Source organism: Vanessa cardui, chromosome 24, assembly GCF_905220365.1.
Source record: "Vanessa cardui chromosome 24, ilVanCard2.1, whole genome shotgun sequence".
Classification (NCBI taxonomy): Eukaryota; Metazoa; Arthropoda; class Insecta; order Lepidoptera; family Nymphalidae; genus Vanessa; species Vanessa cardui.
The window spans coordinates 5,844,576-5,861,975 of NC_061146.1; the positions used below are offsets into that span (position 1 = coordinate 5,844,576).

At 31.5% G+C, this 17,400-nt stretch overlaps 1 protein-coding gene across 1 annotated transcript; it reads left to right on the forward strand.

Annotated features, from left to right (window-relative positions):
- The first annotated feature begins 531 nt into the window (after positions 1-531).
- On the forward strand, positions 532-17,354 carry LOC124540016. Its single transcript, XM_047117415.1, has 9 exons — positions 532-693; positions 8,332-8,767; positions 9,127-9,283; positions 9,824-9,960; positions 10,383-10,550; positions 11,161-11,242; positions 11,316-11,358; positions 11,603-12,286; positions 12,481-17,354. The coding sequence occupies exons 2-9, from the start codon at positions 8,466-8,468 to the stop codon at positions 16,665-16,667; spliced, it is 5,760 nt and encodes a 1,919-aa protein (XP_046973371.1). The 5' UTR covers positions 532-693; positions 8,332-8,465; the 3' UTR covers positions 16,668-17,354.
- Positions 17,355-17,400: the final 46 nt, after the last annotated feature.

A 17,400-nucleotide genomic window follows, 5' to 3' on the forward strand; every position in this document is an offset into this window, starting at 1 on the left:
TTAGCGCGATTCACGTTAATTAATTTTGTTTTTTTTTTTTTTAATTAAAACTATTAAATCGAAAACAATAAGTAAATGTAATTTACATAAATGTTGGTATCTAATGCAACAAAACGTTTTAAAAGATTGGTTTGAACTTTCACTAGGGTAAAGTAATATAAACATATTTATTAATTTTGTGTTAATATGAAGTGAGAACATACCTACCCACGCTTATATAAAACTATTTAAATCGCTCAAAAACATTGTATTAAACTTTTATAAATTAAATTAACTTCGACGTAATTATTCACGTAAGCGAAACAAAAATAATGTAGATATAGTACTAGACGTCTACTCCGCTCGACATTTTGTTCACAAATGATTAGAAATCAATAGGACGTCACAGTATCCCTTTCTTTTCCCCCACATGGCTCTGTCCTTCACTCAAATGCCACAGGTACGAATGAAATAGAAACAGCGGATCTCCCGTTTACGCCTAGCGGTTATTTCTCTACAACGCTGCGGCAGCGGACGAAATGTTTAACTTCGCCATTTTGTTTTCAAACGTCACAGTGAACGCGGCTCCGAGTGTTCATTCCATACGAAACAAGATTTGGTCTTGGCGTGTCAAAAGTAGTGAAATTAACTATTCGGTGTGTTTAAATGTGCTAATATGAGGAATATAATTATTGCCGTGTGCAGCTGATATAGGTAATTAACATTCATATGGAGTTTGCTTTTCGTTACTGGGTCGATGTTATTTTCACAGAAGCGCTCAGTGTGTTAAGACGTGTCGCGTGGCGCAATGTCACTTACCATTTTATTTTATGTCGATGTTTTTTCTCGATTTAATTGAACTATTGTTAAAATGTTAAATTAAATTTAACTTTAAAAACTATAAATGTACTTCAACGGGAATATAAACGGAGTCGAAAATATGAATGTAATATTTTCTATTACTTGATCAAGAAGCGTCCGTCTGTTACAATGTGTTACCTCGTTCTGTTCATTTTACCGACTGCACAAAGAAGGATTCGCTTTAAAAATAAGGTTATTCATGGAATGCATAAAGAATTTTCGTATATTGAAATTAGAATATACATTTGAAATACAAGGCGATTGATTATTAATATTTATTACATTAAAGTAAATATTTATTATGAATATTTATAATTTAAAATATTTTTCTGTACTTAATATTGACATACAAATAATTTAATAATTTTAAAGATTATGTACAAAATAATATAATCAATATAATATATTTTGAAAATAAAACATTTATTTAAAATATTTATCAAGGTTCAGAAAAAAAGGCAAATAAATTATGATAATAGATAAAAATGCATGCGGTTTTAATATTAAAGAATGTTGTTTTTAATGATTAATTAAATAAAGGGAGTAAAATATGAACGGTATATTTAGAATATTATATAATAATATACCTACCTACTAAATTACGTAATAAGTTTATAATGACTTATTTCAATTCGGCAGATCAATAAATCGTTTGGATCCAATATCTGTGACGCCGGAGTTGCCATATGTATTATTTATTTATCTATTATAGAAATGTTATACTTAATTAATTAGAAGTGTTCTACTAATTTTGTTCAAATTATTATATTTATTATTGAAAAATATATTAAGAAAATGATAATTTCTAAATAAATCCAAAATAAAAAATATATACATAATATAATAATAATTATACTCCATTACAATAAAGTGTGTTTGTATGTTTTTTCCACATTCGCGCAATAATAACTTAAAAGATGCCGAAAGATTTTATGCTAAACAATATTTTTTATTTTTCTCATATAATAAATTAACGAAGTTTTTTTGTACAATAAATAATTGTACAAAAAAACTTAGTTGAATTAGTTTAATCGTTATCTTACATAACAGTTACAGATTAGGGCATGATTTATCAATACAATCGATTTCCTTTTAAATAAAGTAATTAAAACGAAAAAAGTAATACGTTTCAATATTTCTCCGTCCGTATGTGTTATGCAAAGAGTATAAATGTTATGTTTATTGTAAGCATAAATACTTTTGACGTTTGCACTTTTTAATTTATAAACTATATAATAACTAAACCAAAGATTGATGTCATACAGCCTATATTGAAAACGTGAAGACTTTATACTGGTTTAATGGGGTTTATTCTTTTATGAGTTGTTTTTCTTTTAATTTTATTTAATATTTCGTTTCGTTATTACGCTTCATAGTATCGATCAGTTATCACGAATTTTTACACATGTCACTTTCAAATGCAGGCAAATCAGCGCTCGACCAATAGTTTATTTTTAAAAATAATTTTTTTCGTAATTTAGATACCTAAATCAATTAAAATTAATTGTATAAATGTAAGGTGAATTGTGGTATAGACATTTATTCGATCTATGTATACACCCTTATTGTAAAATTTTAATCACTTTTTGTGACGTAACACTCGCATATCAAACGGATATAGGCGGCACATCTGCAATAATGGAGTCCCGTGTAATTTAGAAGATGTTTAAAGGTGTTTCAGCTTTAAACATCTGTATATATTATTTAAGTTTTGACAAAGAATATTTTTTTTTAATACAGCATACATATAGAAACGTAACTATACTATGTATTTACTTATCGAATTGTATCTTTACAAATAATTTCACTCACACGAATGTAGTATATAATATACTATAAATAGATTAATTTAAATAATATCATAATATTTATACTTCAACTAATATTTGGATTTGGTTCCCACAAGTGTTACCTGTTATATTAAATGGTTCGCGGTTTTATCTTATTACTTGTTACGAAATATGAGTATTATTATCATATTTATTAATATGAATTAATACTTTACAATAGTCTATAATTTTTTTCATAGTTTATGTAAGTTTTTATCGTAAAATTGTTTAAGAATACAAAATAAATGTAAGATGAAAGTTGTATATTTAAATGTAAATATATAAAGTAATAAATACAACTTTTTAAATAATCGATATACCTACTGAATACTATATATCAAGACTTAGCATAAGATTAAGAAACTTTACCTTAATATGTTGTTTACCGGAAGCCGAAACTCGCCTTAAATAAAAAAATAAAAACTTCCAATAAAGTTAGGTACAAAAACATAACAGACATTCCTTTTGAACGAATGAGTTTAATAACAATAACACATTACAATTTACAGTTGACTATGCATGCTTCGGAAACTTTTATTTAATCTCTGATAATTTACAGTTTATATTTTAAATCTTCATAGTAATCGTGTCTTGTTTAGGGGTGATATGTCTGTCTGTCTTTCGAATGTCCAGTTAATGATGTAAGAAAAAGATAATTAACTTTTAAGTACTGAGGTGGTTTAGTCAGATTTAATGATGACGTGACGTCTATCAGACGGTTATTTAAAAAAACCGAAATGGATTCTTAATATTTACTAAAATTCACATGATTTTAATTGTATTATGATCCGTTTATTATTTATTTACTAAGTAAATTTAAAAAATAACAACGTTTTCGTATGTGATCATCAATTCATAAAAATAATATTTCGCTCTTTTTAAGAAAGCTTTCATTTCTTCACGATCGGTGGGTTTTAGTTCAACTTAATTTAGATTTCTATACTTTTTGCAAAAGTTTTTGATTTAACAATTGCATTAATCATCGTCGTGTTAAACAGTTCAAGCCATAAAGATTCCGAGTCGTTGAATGTTTCGGGTTGTAGTCGAGGATTTTCAACAATGTTGTGACTTCGCTCTACTCATAGATAATACATAATATATATATATATATATATTGTAATCTGGCTCGACTGATCAATCGTCACGTGCGATCCCGAAGCTACAGGAAAGGGCGCGCGGGTAACTTTAAAGGCGCGGAATTAAGGCTCATATTTGTTTTTTCACCGTCTTTGAGACACCCACGTCAGTACTTAAAGGTCAAGTTCAACTCAACATCCCTTTGAATACTAATATTTAAGGTCGTAATAATCAAAATGATCGATTACTAGTAGTCCGTATTTGGAGTCGTTCTTGGAGTTCAAGTTTGCTTTATAACAAATTTCATCAAATTCGGTTCAACGGTTTGGTTGTGCAAAAGCGACAGACAGACAGGGAGAGAATTAAAATGTAATATCAAATAAAAAATATATCTACACTTCTATACTAATATAATAAAGGGGAAAACTTTGTATGTTTGTAATAAATAGGCTTAAAACCTGCTGGTTAAAAAAACTCTTTCACTATTTGAAAGCTACATTATTCACGAGTAACATAGGCTAAATTTTATTTTAGGTAAAATATGGTTCCGTATATATATTTGAGGTTTTCGGACACAAGATGTTAAATATCAATCAGAAGCATTATTTATTAAGTTTATTCCATTTTTTTATTTTATATCTGTATGGGTTATTTTGATTTTCTCTCGAGATACGCATGCTGACAAAGTCGCGGGCAGAAGCTAGTATATTTATGAACGCAGTACTGAATTATTGCTAACGGTTCTAGAACGTATGTGCAATCATTGCCTCCACTGAATTTCTATAATTGATATTATAGTTTATTAACATAAGAATTAATAACATTAAATGCTTAAATATATACAAATTTGAACTTAACTGGTTACTGTATAAATCTTGACCGCGTGGAATGGTGGCAAGAATGCTAGCAGCACATCCCCGTTGAATCGCAATTCCGATCCTCTGGGCTAAAAACGAACCAGCCCTCCTGTCACCAGTGGAGGCAATGAGGCGAGGTGTTATACTTTTGATGAAGCTTTTTGTACCACTACTCCAAGGGTCAAGCGTTTCGACAGCAAATGGAACAAAAAAGTAATTTGATTTAATAATAATTGATTATTGCTATTAGAATGAATTAAAAAAATGTTGATATTTAAATACTAACTAATATAACAATAAATAGGGTAAAACGCATGTCGTATTTGATATCCGAATATAATAAAGATTCAAGGTCGCGCTTGTTACCATGAATATTCATAACGGTTTTTATAAATGGCTTGTAACTTTTGTTTTCAAGAAGGTATTTTAATAGCCTCATTGAATTATTCGACCCGAGATGGCCCAGTGGTTAGAAAGCGTGCATCTAAACCGATGATTGCGGGTTCAAACCCAGGCAAGCACCACTTTGTATATGTGCTTAATTTTTTGTTTATAATTCATCTCGTGCTCGGCGGTGAAGGAAAACATCGTGACGAAACCTGCATGTGTCTAATTTCATCGAAATTCCGCCACGTGTGCATTCCACCAACCCGCATTGGAATACCGTGGTGGAATATGTTCCAAACCCTCTGCTTAATAGAAGAGGAGGCCTTATCTCAGCAGTGGGAAATTTACAGGCTGTTACGTTACTTTTAACTTTTTTTACAAAGATTTTCAAATATTTATGTGACTACTGACTGTATAGTTATGTAATATATCTCTCAATCAATATCTCTATAGTATTGTAATTAGAAGCCGGATTAAAAAATTTGGTCAAGAATGTTTTTTTTTATCGCGTTTCATTAAAATCGGTCCATTATTTCTCTTTTAAGTATTATAGTTCCAACTTTCCATGTATTTGTATTTTCAACGGATAAAGAACTTCTTAGCTTTAGTAGAATCCGATAGATGTCGTTGTCATTAAGTTTTTAAAAATAACAAATACCTACTCAACATTATATTTGTTTTTGTTAAAATAGTTAATTATTAGTTAAAATTATTGCAAGCAGTGGCGGGTTTTGATTTATTTGGATATATATTATAGTAGTATCCCATTATAACTTGGTCACCGCCCGTCAGTAGTTATCAAAAAGGGTACCATTGAAAACCAGCATTAGGTGTCCACACCTATTAATTGCTGAATGGTACACCTATTTTGGACACGTCATATATATTTATTGTAATATAGAATTTTTTTTTTTTTTGTTTCTTTTAACCCTTTTTTTTGTATTAATTAATTTTTTATTGTTAATTTTTTTAAATGTTTTTTCGTGTAAATGTTAATAGTAATTTAAGTTGTTTTTCTTTAGTCACCTTTTTTTTATTAATTTCTAATTTTGAAGTAACTTATATATATTTTGATATTTTTTTGTACGGTCCCAAATAAAAGTGTTCTTTCTTTCTTTCTTTCTTTTCTTTCAATAGGCTAAGTAGGCTGGAGCATAGGGCGGCAAATTTATGCCATAACTTGTCTGACAGAAATTAAAAAAAATATATATAATTACATGTATACACATTACGTCTACGGGTTTTAGACATTAAGTAATAAAAAAAACTCTTATATGCGTGTACGCTACCGTCGAAATATTGGATTACAATAAAACGACTTTAATTATCATCTACTCATTTATTTATTTAATATCTGGGAACTTACCCCATAAGAAATCAATGGGAAATGTGCTTCTCCCCTGACAGAATGACATTAATGGCCAATTGAAGTTGAAAAAAAAAGATAAATATTTAAATTTAATTACCGGAAATTAAATATTTACATCAGTCTAGTTACCCTCTAAGTCGGGGAACGACAACACGTTATACTTTATGCGCGGAAACCTTAAAAGGTCGCCGAAGAATATTGAATTCAAGATCGTGATGATAAAAAAAAACGAAAACGTCATATAGGTCGCCATTTTGTTTATTATTTGAATGTTCGGTATAGAACAGAAGAAGAACAAGAACAACAGCCTGTAAATTTCCACTGCTGAGCTAACGGCCTCCTCTCCCTTTGAGAAGAAGGTTTAGAACATATTCCACCACGCTGTTCCAATGAGGGTTGGTGGAATACACATGTGGCAGAATTTCTATGAAATCTGTCACATACAGGTTTTCTCACGATGTTTTCCTTCACCGCTGAGCACGAGATGAATTATAAAGACAAATTAAGCACATGAAACAGCGGTGCTTGCCTGGGTTTGAACCCGCAATCATCGGTTAAGATGCACGCGTTCTAACCACTGGGCCATCTCGACTCTCTATGTTCGGTATAGTGCGACACAACTGATGTAGCATCGGCAAATTCAATGTTTAAAAAGACAATACATCAACCTATTATGACGAGAAAGTGTTTAATGTTATATTTTCGTGTATTTTTTTTTATTTGTCACAACCCGTCATTCATCAAAGGGAAAAGAAAGTTTAATATCAACACATCGTTCTATTAAAGATGTATAGCACGACACAACTTAGATGTCGCATCGGCAAAATTCGTGAAACCGATCACATCCGAATTGAGTTCGCTATCCCAAATTATCATGTTTATTTCTTATGTGAATATGATCTTTACTAATAACTTGTAATATCATATGACCAAATGTGTTCGTCAATAGGCTATTTGACTGGTTTTTAAAATCCATTTTATTGTTTTGTTTTTATGGAATAGGTTGGCGGACGATTATATGGGCCACCTGATGGTAAGTGGTCACCATCACCCATAGACAATGACGCTGTAAGAAATATTAACTATTCCTTACATCGTCAATGTGCCACCAACCTTGGGAACTAAGATGTCATGTCCCTTGTGCCTGTAGTTACACTGGCTCACTCACCCTTCAAACCGGAACACAACAATACTGAGTACTGTTATTTGGCGGTAGAATAACTGGTGAGTGGGTGGTACCTACCCAGACGGGCTTGCACAGAGCCCTACCACAAAGAAATCCATTTTATATTATTTAGTAGAAGTCAAGGAACCCAGTAAAAGTTGTGTTTTTTATTTCTAGTACATATTTGCCGAAAAATATCATATTAAAAATTCCATATTTAAATAGCGCGCAAAAATGCTACTTGGACAATATGGCGCTGCAATGGGTCGGTGTCGTCACTTTCCTGTATTTTAATCTGTGGTATCTCATATAGTAATCTCATATAGTAGAAAAGCAAAGTTTACAAGAAAAGTGACTTCATCATAAAAGCCATCAAATCAAAAAAGCGTTTGAAAATTTACATTTTTATTAATGGATTTTTGAATAAACTAAGTATTATTTTCAACTCTCATTAGTAAATAACCATTTTTAAACTCATAAACTAACTGATTACAATAATTCACTATTTATTTTTCGCATTGTCAAATAGCCTATTTGACACGTCGATTTACATGTACTTGTTTTTTCGAGTTGAACTGACGCGAGAATATATAGCGACGAATAGCGTCGAATGGCTCGATAGAGAGCTATTTCTATTGGTTGTATAAATCGGCAGTAATCGGTTTTATTAAATTTGCCGATACTACATCTAAGTTGTGTCGTATTGTACTTGATATTATTTTTCTTATATTAAATATTATATTATTATTTTGCTGGTCCAATAAAATTGCAATTTCCATCCTATTAATAATTTAATTATTTCCATAGTTGCGGAGGAAACTGCGTCCGTCGGTGAAAATGGACGTAAAATTCTTGTAGACCAAGAAAATATTCCAGACAAAAAAAAAATCAAAAGTTTAAATTATCCTATAATCCCCATAATAAAACGTGTAAATGAAACAATGGATTATATATACGAAGTTCCGATCGAAGAAACGTCTTCTGCGTCAGAACGCGATTTTCGAAATACCACACAAAACATAAATCCAGTCGTCGCAGAAAGACTACACCCACAAGTTAATGCCGTAAAAACTGTGAATGTAGCTGATGATGAAAATCAACCGGTCAGGGTTAATGAATTAGATAAATTCAAAAGGCGAATGATAAGAGCTATCGCGAGATTGATGCTGGAGGAGAAGAAACCGGAAGCGGAGATATGGGACGAACTTAAGAAGGAAACTTCATGTGATTGTAAACTACTTTGGTAAGTACCCTACATTAAGTATTGCTTAATTAATACTTCATTTTTGATGGTAAGTCACTATCGACCATCTGACGATGTACGAGAATTTATGATGTTATCTCAAATTACTCGATCAAGTGTTCTTCTGAATCTGACGTTCAAACTTGGTGACGTATGATTTTATAAGATTATAAAACGTACAGTTTACCTTATTTGTACGTCATTACTTAAAACTTTGTTAAACAATCCGTTTACCAAAGTTATTCGTGGCTTTTACGCCTAAAGTCTAATGACTGATGACCAAAAAACAAATATTTATGTGTCTTATTTACTTATTTCTCAACAATCATACATTAATAAATCAAAATCCCTTTCCTCAGGACGCGCATGCGCGCTCTAACAATTAAGAAATTGAAGAGGCTATTAGATGCCAATGATCGTAATGATAATGTAACTAAAATCGCTCGCCTATCTGTCACCGACTGGCTACTGTTTGATCTGACATTAGTCCATGAAGATATCGACGTAATAGGACAGGTAATTAAAAATTGCAATTTTATCTCCAAGTTATATCCCCCATGGATAGTTATCTTAGTTAGTTAGTTAATTAGTATATGTTAGATTAGTTATCTATCACCGTAAAATTGTAAATGCTGTTAGATTATAATCTTGCGCAATTGTAAACTGTCGAAAGATTGTGAACCTTTATTCAACTTACAATAAAACACACACAATTTCGATAGTTTATAATATTTTGGTTAGTGTTTTTATTATTTAACTGAAATTTACTACTAACCAAACTTACCAAAAAATAAGGCGTCAAATTATAAGCATCTACTACCGTTCACAATATTTCGACAGTTTACAATTTCGCGAGATAGATTATAATCTAACGTTATATACAATTTAATGGTGACATATCCAACATTTCAATTTTACCTTCCACAGCCGAGTAATGGGCCATTTATTAGCTATTATTTAACAATGCATTAGTAATGTTCAAAATGTATTACCATTTTTGTAAAAACAATCAATTTCTCCATGCTCAGAACAATAACTATTTCGTATTGCTTCAAGGATAATGAAAAAATGAAAAAGGATCCGCAGATCCTAGCAGATCTGTTCAAATTAGTTGTGAAGTATAAGATTGAGTATTTGTTTGGGGAGCCGCTAACAGTTGCCTGGAATGACTTAACTGCTGAATATAATAGTCGGTGAGTTGTTTCTATTTGTTCCTGTAGCTTTCGAATCGAAGAACTAGATCCTGTATCCCAATTTTATTTGGGGTCGGCGCAGCATGTCTTCTCCTTCCATACTTCTCTGAAGAACGTCATCTCACAAGCAACATTAGGAAGACTTCTATATCGTTTCACTTTCATGCTCAAACCCACCCTTACCGGTGCCACTCTCAAACTTCCAAAATATGTCTTAAAAATATTTTAATGGATTAAAACTAATAGATTACCAGAATACTGCTTGTGGTGCAAACATTTCTGTTTATAATACAACAATATTTCACGCAAATATTAATCGCTGTTTTAGCGAATCGTTTACGATACGCCTTGATTAAATAATTTCACTAAACATATTAACGTCAAAATATATAATTATTTTAATATGTATCGATGTTTTTTAGAGGACGAAAATGTTCCCAAATGTTACTACAGCGGCGCTGGTATCAGATGAAGCAGCAAGTCCGTTCCAAATTCTACAAATTTTGGTTCGAATATCGCGGTGCTTTTAAAAACTTGGAGCAAGCAGAGAAATATAAACCGACTGATTTGGATGTGGAAATCGTTAAAGTGTAAGTCTTTTTAAGGCATTTTATAGACGATATGAGCTGTGCCCGCGACTACATGCACTTTTAAAGTTAACTAAAAAGTTATTATTGTAGTCTTAGTTACTTCTTGTCAAATCAACAAATTGCCAGCGAAAGTTCCGTTGGCCTTCGAAAAAAATCGGTGCTATATCAGAGATTAGCCAGAACAAACAGGCAGATAGACGAACAAAAATTGTAAAAATAGTTTTATTTTGGAATGCGTTCTGTACTTTTTACTACATGCATATAAATTTTATATATGCATTTAGTAAAAAAAAAACGATTATTTTAATATTACAAACAGACACTAAATGTATAAATATAATTTAATGACGTTAGTGGCACGTTAATTTTTTTTTAAATTAATAATGGTGACCAAGAAGTATTTAGTTAAGTAAGGCAAAATATAGTTTAATGTTTGGATCAGCCCTATCATGCTATTTACTTTATGAAGTTCTTTTTTTATTTTAATTATTCTAAGTCGCTTTTAATTTTTTTTAAATTGATAAATATTCTTCTTATTTTGCACACAATCAAATTGATTCTTTTTAGGTATATAAATAAAAATGATATTGAAAATACTATTGTTTTTTAGATTCATGACCATCGTTACACATCCATTTCCAACGTGGCAGCAGTTAATAGAAAATAAGAGAGTTTCCTTGCTAATGGATTTTGTAAGTTATTGGTCTTTAATAGAAATGTAATTCGTTTGCATTATGTCGTGTAATAATTCATTTCTTATTTCAGGAACGTCTCCAAAGGGCTAAGAAACAAGTCGCACAGGTTATTGGTAAGAATTTCACATCCAATCTAATTAACTTATTTTATAATAATATATCAAAAAATCAAAATCAAAACTATCTTTATTCAAGTGGGCTTTTGCAAGCACTTTTGAATCGTCAATTAACAATTAGGTGAAGCTACTACCGGTTCGGAAAGTAGATTACTTACTAACCTACCGAGAAGAACCGGCAAGAAACTCAGTAGTTACTCTTTTTCAACATGTATAATTTAAATTAATGTATTATTTCCAGATGATGAACCAGATGTTTTACTAATAGACACTCCAGTTGAAACAATTGACTTAGGTCTCGATTCTGATGAAGATACTAAAGATTCAAATGAATCAGTAAAAGATAATAAGAATGATACTGTTGAACCCAATACTGCAAATAGTAATGAAAATGAAAGTTTGTCTGTTGTCAAAACAGAATCAGTATATGATATATGTGATGAAGACGAAGTTAACAAACTCGAATCAATGCATATACCACTAGAGTCAAAGGTAAATTTAGTAATAAATCAGTGCGATGAAGAAATAAATGCAACGAATTTGGTAAAAACAAATGTTCCATGTGAAGAAGTTGTGTGTGACGATGAAGTTGATCTAATTGTTAATGATGATGATATAGTTAATACTCAGCAAGCTCAAGAGAACGATTTCGAAATCGTTATGCCAAAGATAACAAGTATAACAAGTACGGCGGAAATACTAGAAATTGATGCTGAAAATGATAGCACTGATAAAGCGCAAACTGAATCCGATGCTGCAACTAATGATAACTCTAAAAACGTAGAAGATATTACGATAGATAGTAATAAAATAAAACAACCGAGTTCGTATAATGAGGACGTATCACATGATATACATTTAATTGACGGAATCGAACTAGAAGATGATGGCATTGAGTATATCGACGAAGACCAACATATGATAGGTATCAGAAATTATTTACAATATTAAATATTATGCTTTCTTAAAGCCCTTTCAATTTTAACCGTATGTTTTCACTTAGAATTCCTTTTAGATTATATTAGTTATAATTCTTTATAAGTTCATAATTATCTTTGAACAATATCCTTAACGAATGTCGAACGGCGACGATGGTTACTGATGATTGTTTTATTTCAGAACCAAAAGAAGAAATAAAACTTGAAGTTGATAATGATGATATTTCGACAAAGAATGAAGATGACGACACACCTAAAATCGACCTAAAACTTTTACTCGATCCGGTAGTTTATACAAAGAAACTTGATCATATGGATGTTTTCCGATTTATTGATTTTATGACGGTGAAAGATAGACGTGTTTTGGAAAATGCTGCGATTGAAAGCAAACCAGTCGATAGGAAAACAGTTAAAATTGAAACGATTTCGAAAGAATCTTGTGACGTATCAGAAACAAATGGATTTAGTGACGAAGCATCGGAGTGTAGTACTAAAAATGAACAAGAAACCACAAAATCTACAAGCTGGTTATTTCGAAAACCGAAAATTACAACATATAATCCAATACAGCTTTGCAAAAATCCGGACTTTAATACTCGATTGAAAAGACTGACAGCGGGTTTTTTTAGTTCGCAACGTAACAGACAGTTGCTAAATAGCTGTAAGCCTTTAACTATCGATGTTCATAAGGCTTTTGAGGCGAAGCTTGTTAATAATTCATTGTTTTTAGAAAAAAGTTTTGTCTTAGAAGCCAAAAGTCCAGATATAAAGAGTACCGTCGAAAAAACTGTTCTACCGTCAGAATTACCAGGTCAAAGTTTAAATTATGATATACAAAATGTAACATCTATTCCGACAGCGTCGACATTAGACCGAGTACCACAAGTTGAAATTATTCCTGAGGCGCCCCCTGTTAAAGCAAATAAAGTTATAAATCTTCCTGATTTGGATCAAATTCGTCGTAAAAATGAAGGATTACTTAAAGCAGAGGTGACACCACTTCAAGCTGTAAATGTCACTAGTAAACCACCAGTTTCAATAGTTCAAAAAAACAAAACGATTGAAGATAACCTCTTAAATGTCATACAAGTTGACAATGCTGACATCGCTAAAGATTTAAATAATATTCAGGGAATTACAACTGCTGTTGGTACGGCTGAATTAAAAAATAATAATTTAAATACTAGCGACACTCGTGCTGAAGAAGCAGAAATCTTGTGTAATGATTATAGAAGTGATATCAACCATGTTAAACATAGTTATAATCAAGCTACAAGATTTGTTAATAAAACAAAGAAAGCTGTCGTTGCTAAATACAAAGTAGGTAATGTCGCCGTGTCGTGGAATTCAAGAAAAGGCTCCAACTCTCATTATAATGAACAGGATGACCGTTTGTTAGCACCAGATACTGTGGAAAGAATAATAAGCGTGTGTAACGGAGTACATCAGAATTTCACAAGAATGCAGAATATAGCAAACAGAAAGAAGTATTACAAATCAGTACCAGGAGATTCTATACTAAAAAAAATCGATTGGGAAGAATCCGGCTTTATTAGTCGAAAATCACAAGAGATCAAAGAAGAGCAAGAAAAACAACAGCCAGCAACAATCCAAAACGACATTGTCCAACAAAGGGCAATTGAAACGAAAACGATAGAAAATTGTGGAACGACGAAGAGTAACTACGATCGTAGAACCGTGAATGATGGAATCAAAGATCAGAGAATTGGTAGAAGACGAAAAAACTTTTATTGCTGCTGGGCGCGCGGAAAGATATTATTTTGGAACAAACAAATCCCACGCGTAAGTCGTCACTTGTGCCCACCACAAAAATGTACTTGCTGTTGTTACAATTTTTACAAAGCACAATTAAAGCAAAGGAAACATAAAAGACACACAAACGTGTCTTCGATCTATAACCTGGTTTCAGACGATGATAGTGATCATAATACACAGAACTTAAATGAGCCTCTAAAACCACTTAAAAAGAAAGAATCTTCAGAAAAGATAACGCAGAAAACATGTAAACGTTTAAATAAAACAACCAATAAAGTTGATGTGGGTACTAATACAGATTTTGATAAAGAATTTGAAGAAAGTTATGCAGCTAATGTTAATCTTTCAAGTGCTGCTAATTCGGCTAATGAAACTCAACCAGTTATTACTGACGGACTCTCTTTACATAACAAAGGAAGTAACAGTAACTCGACGCAAACATTCACATATACAAAAAATGTATCTGTTCCAGCGTTAAAGGGCTCACAAATCTCTGACATAATGATAAAAGAAAAATCAGATTCCAATGTTGATGTCGAAAGTGATGCATTAAAAAATATTTCATCACCATTGAAAAAGGTAATTATAACAAGAGATAAACCAATAAGATATGGGCCAAAGTGCAAAACGATCGTTCGTGCTGCTACAAATTACCCACAAACAGCTCCAATCGTGTCAAACACAGATAAAGATAGTTTACAAAATGAAGATGCCAACTACGTTCATGCATCTTCAAATTATACACCAATAGCGCCAATCGTGTCGAAACCAGATAATGAAGGATTATCAACTGAAAATCTTAATAAAGTAATTGTTTTACATAAAAACGCTAAAATGAATGTGTCACAAAAACCGATATGTTTAGGCAAAAACAAAATCTTACTTTGCTCATTACAGCCATTAAGTAAAACCAGTATGATTGACGTTACTCATTTAGTTGAAAATATTAAGCCTCAAATGATCAACTGCGGAATAAATACACCAATACCAACTCTTATACCAAACGGTGTACACTTAGTGTTACTACCTAATCAAGAATTGGTACTTTCTATTGATCCTGGGGTTGAATTAGATCCAACACAAATAAGTCATTTACCTACTGTCTTAAATTTGGTACAGCAGCAACTTTTCGCCCTAGGTGCTATTAATAAATTGCCAAAGACGATACTAACATCAAGTGATGTCATTCAACTATCTGACGAAGAAACAGAAAATAAAGACTCCGATAAAGGACATGATAATATTACTAGTTTAGAAAATATAAAGGAAGTTCTTAATACGAAGTTAAGCGATGTACAGAATAAAATCTCTCTTACGAAAACGGATACTGGTGCGGATAAGAATCCGGACGATGATAGCTCTTCGAATATTGCGTCTTGTAATACTCTACCCGTGACACTTAATAATGAAATTGGAAATGAAAATGAAAATATACCTAAAGTTGATAGAATGGATGCCGAACCTTGTAAAGATTTAAGTGAAGTGGATAAACAACAAAATACACTCACCGATGAATCGACTGTTACTGTAGATGCAGTTTTAGATGACACCAAAAAAGACGACGTAAAGGATACTGCAAAAACGTCTAAAAAGACTATAATATCAGATCTTATGGAAATGTCTGGGATATCGTTAGAAGATACTGATGCTACAAATGTTGAAAATCCTATAACTTCAATTCCACCACCACAGCCAATTTCTATCGTACAAGATCAAATAATAGAACCTAATAATTTATATGGTAACAAGGAAGATACTAGTGATATATTTAACAATCCTTTCGTTCAAGCAGCATTGACAAAATGTCCGGAATTGTATATTGTTTGTTCTATTGACGTTTTAAAATATGCCTATGAAAATAATGGTCAATTTTATAAAATGAACATTGAAAATGGAATCATAGTACCGATAAACGTATCTATAAGAAAACAAATGACCAGCAAAAGTTCAAAATTAGATAAAACGCTAAAATCAGTGATCGACTTAACTGAAGAAGATAATACCGATGACAAAACATTAAGTACAGAATCAAAGTCCGAGGAAAGTACTGTCGATACTTTCGTAGAAAAAGGCTTTGACGCGAGTGCTGTAAAACCGATTAAATTTTTTAAATCCGTTCACCCATCAATATTGAGACACAATTTTAATACGTTATCGACGCTACAAAACAGTGCGGATTATAACTCTAAAATACTGACGAAGAAAGTGATTAAGATTGTCAAACATAAAAGAAAACAAGTTATCAAAACGCGAGAAGCGAAAACAAATAACTCGAAGAAGTCTGTACATGAAGTAGAAAAATCTAATTGCGAATCAGAATCCGACGATGAACCACTAGCATTGAAAGCCAAGCGCATTAGACGAAAATCAATCGAAATATCAAGTAACATTGATGGTGTAGATAGCCATTACGAAAACAGGCAGTTAGAGGTTCGGCCGCTATATGAACAAGGGGTGGGTTGCGATGAGGCAACTTTACACAGTGTCCCTATGTCAATAGAAAATCAAGAAGAAGGTTCCAGTCATTTACCAATTATATTTCAATCCAATAATGATGAATCTTCGGAAGAAGACTGTATTCTAGGTGTATAAATAGCTCTTAATTTTCTAAGATGTTTCTTTTTATCTTTATTAAATAATGCCAAGCATTCTCATGTAGATAATAAAATTATGAAACAAATGTAAAACTTATATTCTTGCACTTTATTCGTAGTTATTTAAATTCCTTGGAACTGTGATATTATTTTTAGGGTTCAGTAGTCAAACGATTTTCTAATCATTGTTCGTGATTCTGTTGTATCTTCTATTGAAATGTTTGACTTTAGAACTCAATAGGTATAGTAATTTACTTAAGGTGAAAAAGTTGAATTTTAAGATGTAATAAATATGTTATCAAGATAATCTCTGTAATGTTTGTGTGATTTATCCGATCTCATATTCTTGTCCAAGTCATATCTTAAACTTATAATTTTATTAGCTAAGGGTCACTGAAAAGTAGCGTCATTAGTATTTTAACAATTTCGAACATTGGTACTAAATTATATCTTCTGATATGTAAGTTTGTATAAATGTATTTATTATACTTGCAGTATTTAATACATTATATTTTTTGTAGTCTGTTTTCAAACAGCAGGGTTGATATATAATGTTATACATAAGGTAATGTATATATTGTAAAATATTCTTAATATTTACCACTACTAAAGTAATTGAACTTATTAGCTTACTTGTTACGTTTGTAAATAAGTGAATTGACGGATTAAAGTTTTGTTACAGTTATGGTACTTTTTTTTATACGTCACCTTTAATTCTTTTTATAAACTGT